General features: G+C 50.4%; 2 protein-coding genes across 2 annotated transcripts; both read right to left on the bottom strand.

Moving 5' to 3' along the window:
• Positions 1 to 1,388: 1,388 nt before the first annotated feature.
• Positions 1,389 to 3,969, bottom strand: LOC123110432 (glutathione S-transferase-like). Its single transcript, XM_044530933.1, has 9 exons — positions 3,702 to 3,969; positions 3,543 to 3,599; positions 3,329 to 3,414; positions 3,157 to 3,228; positions 2,699 to 2,752; positions 2,413 to 2,488; positions 2,106 to 2,167; positions 1,769 to 1,828; positions 1,389 to 1,680 (listed from the first exon to the last, which is right to left on the bottom strand). Exons 1-9 carry the CDS (start codon positions 3,796 to 3,798, stop codon positions 1,576 to 1,578), a joined length of 669 nt encoding a protein of 222 aa, XP_044386868.1. The 5' UTR covers positions 3,799 to 3,969; the 3' UTR covers positions 1,389 to 1,575.
• A 1,631-nt stretch (positions 3,970 to 5,600) lies between these two features.
• On the bottom strand, positions 5,601 to 7,849 carry LOC123115684 (L-type lectin-domain containing receptor kinase IX.1-like). The gene is made up of 2 exons (XM_044536793.1): positions 6,981 to 7,849; positions 5,601 to 6,892 (listed from the first exon to the last, which is right to left on the bottom strand). The coding sequence occupies exons 1-2, from the start codon at positions 7,786 to 7,788 to the stop codon at positions 5,601 to 5,603; spliced, it is 2,100 nt and encodes a 699-aa protein (XP_044392728.1). The 5' UTR covers positions 7,789 to 7,849.

The following is a 7,849-nucleotide window of genomic DNA, read 5'->3' as shown; positions in this document are numbered from 1 at the left end:
AAGCGGCATTTTATTTTGCTGACCGGGGGCACCATGCCGAGCCGTGCCGATGAGCCTCCATGGATGACCACGGTGAAGGTTGCGTCGCCAACGAGCGGACAACGATGTTGGAGCCATCATTTTGTTTTGCTTCAACCGGCGAAATCCAGAGCTGGAACCATAGCTGTTTTTTGCTGCAACCGATAAGCGAGTTGGAAACACAGCTGGTTTTTGCTACTACTATATCATTTTTTTGCTACATCCGGCGTCTCTATTTGCTACAATCTTTCGGCGGTATAGTTTGGCCGATGACGACAAACAACTGCAACTGGGAGATCAGAAAAGTTGCAACCCACACCGCGAAAAGGTACGACCGGCAACAAAAAAGCTACAACTATTGGACTGACGTGTTGCAACCAACGACGGCAAACTTGTGGCCGGCGACAGCAGATAGCTGCGACCTACGACCAGGAGCTGCAACCAGTGTCCAGTTTTGCTACAACCTGCATTTTTCCGTGCTACAACCGGAATCAACAGTTGGAAAATAACCTTCAACTGGCGGTGTTTTTTGCTGCCACCGTTGATGAATTTTGCTACAACCTTTAATCAGGGGGTCCGGCGGGGGCCGCGACTGCAAGTTGCTGGAGCTGCAACCGGCGACTGGTGTTGCCGGAGCCGCGGCCATCACCAGCGAGGGGAGCTGCAACCCACGGGCGAAGTTTTTGCTACATGTAGATCCCGGCGAGAAACATGAGAGAAGATGGCGGAGACCGGCGGCGAGCGCGGCGACCGGCGGCGAGCGCGGCATCCAGTAGCGGGGGCGGCGGAGAGAGAGGTCCAAGTGACGGGGTGACGGCCGGCGGCCGGGAGAGGAGAGGAAGAAAGAGAGGGGAGGTCAACGGGGGGAATCGGACGGCTCCTAATCACGCGCATCGAACAGCTAGGGCTGGACCGGCCGAAACTGTTCGGCCGGCGCACCGGCGCCTAGCATCGCCCAAAACATAAACACCAAAAAATAGGAACCACCATCCATGCAGATGCTCGAGCATGTTACAAAAGAATGGAAAGCACCGCAGCTACAGAGGAATGTCGAGAAACTTATGACATAGAGAGTTTATAATGTAGAGAAGATCTAAAGGAAACATCGCTCATGGGTACTCCCTCCGTTCTAAAATAGATGTAGTACAAAGTTGAGTCATCTATTTTGAAAGGAGGGAGTATTTCTGTAACACCACACAACGGAATCTGGGCAAAACTGAGTAGGTCTAAAAATTAGGGGTAAATATAAATAGTGGGTTTGAGTTAGGGGTAGAAATGGAATTGTCCTTTTTTCTTAAGAAGTGACAATTGAAATGTAAGCGACCGATGTTTCATCTTGTTGCTACTTCACGTAAATCCAGAATTCAAGATATCCAAAGACGTGATCACAAATTCACAATTATATCATTGTTTTGATACAAACTACAGTAGCTACTTTACACTTCGTTCAGGAAGTTCTGTGCTTAACTGCTTATTATTACAGGGTTTGAAGCAACGGGGCAGGACACAGGTACAAACAAAGGAGTGAGAACTACTGATTCTCCCCTGGCCTATGTCTTAGCCAGAGGAAGGGGCATCCGGCTGCCGGTCAGGGAGCGCAGCTTCAAATGCAGGGTGTGTCATATACTGATCGTGGAGCCTCGCGAGCGTGGGATAGTTCGACTGCGGTAAGTGCAATCATGTTCAGTTAGTTCATCAAAGATAGTTACAAGTATAGTTGTGGACTTGATAGTAAGTGAAAATGCAGTACCATGTCGATCTGAAAACGAGTCACCGCAGCAAAAATCTGGGGTGCAAGGAATACGTCTGCCTGCATGTAAAGAGGATGGCGGCAGTTAGCTACTTAGCTGAGTCGATACAGGGTAGTTTACACTTGCAGTGATAGTTGTTGCACTATGATTGTTGAAATATGAATTCTATTTCATTTCAGGGGAGGAACTAGACTACAGTTACTTTCAAGAGAAAAGGGGCACCTATTAATACAACAATAGATGAATCTACAGCAGAGAAAATTCATTCCAAATAATGATGTTGGTGTTCAACAGAAGAAAATAAAGAGATAGAAAATAGTAGGGTAGCATACGAACCAGTTGGACTTCATCTCCCATAGCAAACTTCCCAGCACAGCCTTTGATCATGTTCTCAACAGCTGAACCGTTGGGGGTGAAAGTGAGCACATGGTTGCATAATGAGAAAGCAGACAGAGGTAGGGAAATACCGAGTGTAAATGCAGGAAAAGAAGTTCTAAAGGAAATAATGTGAGTTTCTCAAAACATGCAAGATCACTGAATTACTTGGTGAGCAGTATTTCCAAAGCAAACTTTCTGGATGGAAGTAATGCTGCAAATATAGCAGTAATAACCAAGAAAGAAGGGACATGTCTGTGAAGACAACCTGTGAAACCTCTATCAATCTGTTGTTGGACCCACGGGATGCTCTCCCCTGTTCCAACCTTTTGCTCGATAAATCTCTGTAGACAAATGAGCAATAAAACACAACAGCAAGTTAAGTATCTGTGCAATTTATAAGCATAAGCTATCTAATTATAGAATCAACTAGTATTGCACAGCACACATGGGTAGCCGTCCCTCTATGGGCCTCAGGTGCACTGGCAATCAGATTTTAGACATAGAACACACAGTGGTCCTCATATGCTTAGTAATGCATAGTCGGTACTTACCACCAAGGTGAGATTGTGAAGAGGTTGAATACCAGAACATACAATGCTTGCTACCTGCAATGAAAGTTAGTAGAGGAGCATATATATTAGTATATGAAGTGATGACTGAAGAAAAGGTTGAACATATATACAGTAAAAGTGTTTTGTAGATTATAGTTGGACCTGATCATATATATGTTCCGTTTGCTCAGAGCGGGTCAGATAAAATAGATTCAGAAACTTTATTGCTTTTATTTACTGTGTACTTTCTGCTATGCTTTGATAACATGAATTTGAGGATGGATTTTTTGGTGGGTCAGTAAGCAAACTGTAGAATGATTGAGAAACCAGATCAAATAGTCAATAAATAACAATTACACGATTGACTCCACATATGGAAGATACAAATTACTACTTTGGGACTAAAGCATGAAATACTTCTGGCTGACCATGATGAGTAAAAGGTTATCATTAATTACCTGGATATTCAGGGCCTTCTTTTTAAGGTCTTGAGGCAAAAGAGGACGCTGGGGGTACTTGTCCTCCAAATACTGTAGAGTCACAAGGAAGCTAGTGGTTGATAACTGATAAGCGAATGGTACTGCGTAGGAGGAACACAGAATTTGGAGGCCCTGGGCAAGAATGACTTGCCAATGCTACTGCGTAAGAGTCACCAATTACTGCGTCGCCGTCGACCAAGGCAGGGACGAACTTCATAGGGTTAAGCTTCATGAACTCTGTCACCCACAAATAAGATGATTGAGCCTAGTCAGTGGTAGGTGCGTATATCTTTTCTACTACTGTACCAAACAACTGACGCAAGTGCACGGGACAGGAAGCAACTAGCAAGCAGACGGTGCCGTACCGGGATCAGACTGCTCGCCCTTGAGGAGGTTCACCGCCTTGTACTCATAATCGATACCTGCAGGAAAATCATAATCCAGATTACTCAACGTAATCAGAGAAACGACGAGGGTGGAATGAGAGCAGAGCCAGATTGGGGGGAAGAGCGAGCAGCACACACCTTTGAGGTTGAGCGCGATGCGGACGCGGTGGGAGCAGGAGCTGCGCCAGTAAGAGTACAGAATCGGCCTTGCCGCCGGCGCCTCCGCCAAAGCCATTCGGAGCTAGCAGCAGCTCGGTCTGGGAGGGAGGTGCGGATTCGTAGCCGGCGGCCAGGGAGGAAGTGGACCACGGCAGCGCTCGGAAGCGAAGTGGGACACGGAAATAATGAAAAGGCAACTCAAGTGGGTTTGTTCACCGAACAAGCAGAGCCCATGTCCGGGTCGCAGCCTAGCCCGTCCAGCTCAGTTTAAAGCGGGGTTCAATTTATTTTTTCTGCAAAAATGATCCAAATCTATTATCAAAATTCAGCGAAAGTAATCGAGTAGCTCGTGAACTAGCAAGGTTAGCTAGGTTTTCTTCTCCCAGTGTTTCGATGGATAACGCCCCTGATGAGGTTATCCCTTTATTGTAAACGATGCTACTTTACCTATGAATGAATAAAGGAGAAGAAGTTTATAAAAAAAAATCAGCGAAAGTACAAAGTATCTCGAACATAATAAAAATTACATTGAGATTTCAGGACCCCCAAACAACCACTACTGCCGGCAGAACGAGCCGGTTTGACCTTGTCGATGACAACTGGGAAGTCTTCGTGCACGTACCCCTAAGGGCCAGCGCCCCGGAGCCGCAGTCGTCGCTGTTGAACCCTTGCATATATCTAAAGCACCGGACATCACGTCTCACCACAAGACGAGAAACCCTAACCTCACCGCCCCAAAGAGACGACAGGAATCTACGTCGGAGCTCCGTCGACTACGTTAATACGGACAAACTCGAGGAGGATTGGAGCATGAAAGACAAACTCGAAGAAGTAACGCTGCCATCCGCCAGAGCACCGCACCTGCGAGGACTAAAAAATCCTAACCTAAACTACTAACCGGAGCGGAGACACCGGGATTCCCCTCCACGCCACCGGTCACCGGAGCGGCAGGCGGAGGGGAGGTGATTCCACGGGCTCACTGACGAAGTTTGAAGGGAAGAGTTTGCCTTAGCCGCCAGGGTTAGGGAAAGAAAGCAAGGTTCAATTTAATCCACAGGCTCACCAACGAAATTTGAAGGAAAGAGTTGGCCTATGCCGCCTAGGGTTAGAGAAGGAAAACAGGGAAGGAAGAAAGCAGGGTTCAATTTAACACTGGTTTTATTTTCTTTTTGAGTCGCTCCTACATCATCCAATTCTCGGCGGGATGGGAGGTCATCATCTACTTGACACACAAAGGAGAGGCCAACCCTCAACTGGGATCGGTTCCTTGGCTAGAACCAATTCTAGCAGTTTCTTTAGGATGATTCCAGCAGTTTTTCTTCTTACACCAATCTCCCCGATGGTTAGCACCAGTTTGAATTGGTGCTAAGAATTCTGAACACCCAATGTTCACCAACATCGCTTATGCTATGAACTTCTTCAATTATTCTGTGCTAATAAGATTTATACCATGTATAAGAGGATCATGTTTTTTTTCACCTAGCTTGAAAATGGCTTGAAACGCCATCAACGTCGTTAGTACTTCCTCTATAAGACGTCTTCTATTAATTCACAGAGGTAGTAGAAACCAAGTACCGAGTCTGACTTGCAGCTCGACCACAAGCTCAAGTCAAACTGAGCTCATTTGTTTTGAAAACGAGCTGAGTCAAGCCAAGTCTACATAGCTTTGACTCCCAGCTGGTTTGCACCCCATTTGCGAGTAGAGAATGAAAGAAACTGCAAAGAAAGTATAAGCCGTTCTGATGATTAACTGAATTTAAATTATCACAATAACTCAATTTAATGGAATAATCAGAATTAGGAGCATTAACAAATTACTACTTCGTGTTAGCGAACTGAGCGTATTAATTGGTCCCTTTACTTTGCAAGTTGCAACATTTACCGACCGGTGATCTGTCCTTCCACTACTGTGTTGCTTCGCATCGACACCGACGACGTCGTGTCAGTTCCGCTGGTGCCGCTGCCGCCAGCGCCGGCGACACCAGTAGACAACGTGGAGCTTGAACCATCAACCAGCAGCGGCACGTACACGAAGGTCGCCGCCGGCATCCTCTCCGGGAGGGTCGGCAGAGGCTGCTCACGCCGTAGCACGCCCACGGCCTGCCTGATGGACGGCCTGAGGCTCCGGTCAGGGTGCGCGCACCAGAGCCCGACCACCATCACACGCTCCATCTCCTCGCCGTCAAACTCCCCCTCCAGCCGTGCGTCAGCGGCATCAAGAACCCTTCCCACGCCGTATGATGCCCAGACCCGCTGTGCCAGGTGGACCATCTGCTCCTCTTCTGCCACTGCTAGAGGCCGCCTGCCGCAGGCAATCTCAAGGAGCACGACACCGAAGCTGTACACGTCCGACTCGGCGCTGGTCCGGCCGGTGGTCATGCACTCCGGGTCCATGTATCCCATCGTGCCGGCGAGCACCGTGGTGTGCGAGCCTCGGCCATGGTCAACGAGCCTGGCAAGCCCGAAGTCGCCGAGCTTGGCAGCAAAGGAGGCGTCCAGCATGATGTTGCTTGGCTTGATGTCTCTGTGCAGGACGCACTGCTCCCACTCTTGGTGAAGATACAGGAGGGCAGAGCCCAGTCCAAGGACGATCTCGTGCCTGGCCGGCCATGGCAGCACGGCTGCGTTCTTGCCGCCGTAGAGGTGCGTGTCAAGGCTGCCGTTGGGCATCAGCTCGTAGACAAGGAGCAGCTCGCCACCGCCATGGCACCAGCCAATGAGCTGCACCAGGTTTCGGTGCCGGAGCCTGCTTATAATCGTCACCTCAGAGGCGTACTCTTTCTTCCCTTGCTTGGAGCCTTTGGAGACTCTCTTGATGGCCACCTCGAGGTTCGACTCCTTGAGATATCCTCTGTACACAGAGCCGAAACCTCCTTCCCCGAGCTTCTTCTCGTCGGAGAAGTTGTCGGTGGCGATGGCCAGCTCACCGTAGCGAAATCGCTTGGGCCCAGTCCCTTTCTTGAAGTCGTCTTCCATGGCTGGGTCGTCGCCGTCAGAGAATTCGCCATCTTCCAGCTCTTGCCCCTTTGCCTGCTTATTGGCAGTGATTGGGTGCTTTTGCCGTCGTCGGACAAGGAGACAGACCAAGACACCAACCAGAATGATCAAGAACGACACGGTACCAATGGAGCTGCCGATCAGGAGCCTTGTTCTTGAAGAAGACGATGCTTCTGTCACAGAATTCCAAGAACAATAGGGATTAATATCTCAATGGATATATATGTGAAAGAAGGCTACCCCAAACCTGCAAAGACTGACCTCCGGGCTTTGGAGACGACGGCGGCGGCGGTTCTGATACAGGTGGAAGGGTTATGTCAAAGGGGCCGATCTGGTAGTGCACATAGCAGCTGTATGCCTTGACAGCGCCACCGGTCTCGTTCTGGAACAGCTCCGGCAGTTTGCCGACCAAGGAGGAGAGGCACCGGCTGCACTCGCTCGCGTTGAGGTTCCTCGTGCACTGCGCCAGCCCGAACACCCGCCACGAAGCATCGTACGGCGTGCTCCCACTCGCTGCCCGCGCCGGCGACGCAGCGGCCTGTCCCGTGAGGTCGGCCATCAGCGGAAGCCACGCCCTGGCCATGGCCACCGGATCGACCGGGATGGGAGCGGTGTACCTCACGTAGAAAGCGATGTCGAGGTCGGCCGTCGATGCAAAGGGCGACACCGGTGAGTACCGGAGTATGCACGCATCGTATGCCGCGCGCACATCCCGGCTGCCAGGGCACAAGGCCATGATCCCCGCCGGCGCTCCGGTGAGGCATTCCCGGCACTCCGCCGCGTTGTGGTCGGCATAGCACATGATGAGGGTGAAGACCTGGTCGGGAGATCCCGAGTCCCCCGCAGTGCCGATGTAGAACCCATCGTTCCTGCTGGCGGCCGCGGGGAGGGCGGCGAGGAGCTCGTCGAGGTTCTTCTTGAACTGGCTGCCATCAGTGTAGTTGCCAGTGGTCGAGCAGGAAGGATACGCTGGATCCAGGAACTTGTCCTGCTTGCCAATTGCGGCGGCGGCGCCGACACCGAGAGATGCAACAACGGCGAGGACGAGGATGACAAAGCTGGAAGCCATGGACGACGGTCAGCCGGCCGGCATGGGAGGCGCTCGTGCTTGGGATCCTAACAAAGGCAAC

Source organism: Triticum aestivum, chromosome 5B (assembly GCF_018294505.1).
Source record: "Triticum aestivum cultivar Chinese Spring chromosome 5B, IWGSC CS RefSeq v2.1, whole genome shotgun sequence".
NCBI lineage: Eukaryota > Viridiplantae > Streptophyta > Magnoliopsida > Poales > Poaceae > Triticum > Triticum aestivum.
The sequence above is the reverse complement of the archived record's forward strand: the minus strand, read 5'-3'. Positions and strand labels throughout refer to the sequence as shown.

Excerpts from the sequence above, each read along its gene's own strand:
- LOC123110432 (XM_044530933.1), bottom strand. The coding sequence starts at position 3,798 with ATGGCTTTGGCGGAGGCGCCGGCGGCAAGGCCGATTCTGTACTCTTAC. Across the intron at positions 3,600-3,701 it reads CATCGCGCTCAACCTCAAAG|GTATCGATTATGAGTACAAG; the intron begins GTGTGTGCTGCT and ends ATTTTCCTGCAG. Across the intron at positions 1,829-2,105 it reads TGGGAGATGAAGTCCAACTG|GCAGACGTATTCCTTGCACC; the intron begins GTTCGTATGCTA and ends CTTTACATGCAG.
- LOC123115684 (XM_044536793.1), bottom strand. The coding sequence starts at position 7,788 with ATGGCTTCCAGCTTTGTCATCCTCGTCCTCGCCGTTGTTGCATCTCTC. Across the intron at positions 6,893-6,980 it reads GTCGTCTCCAAAGCCCGGAG|AAGCATCGTCTTCTTCAAGA; the intron begins GTCAGTCTTTGC and ends ATTCTGTGACAG.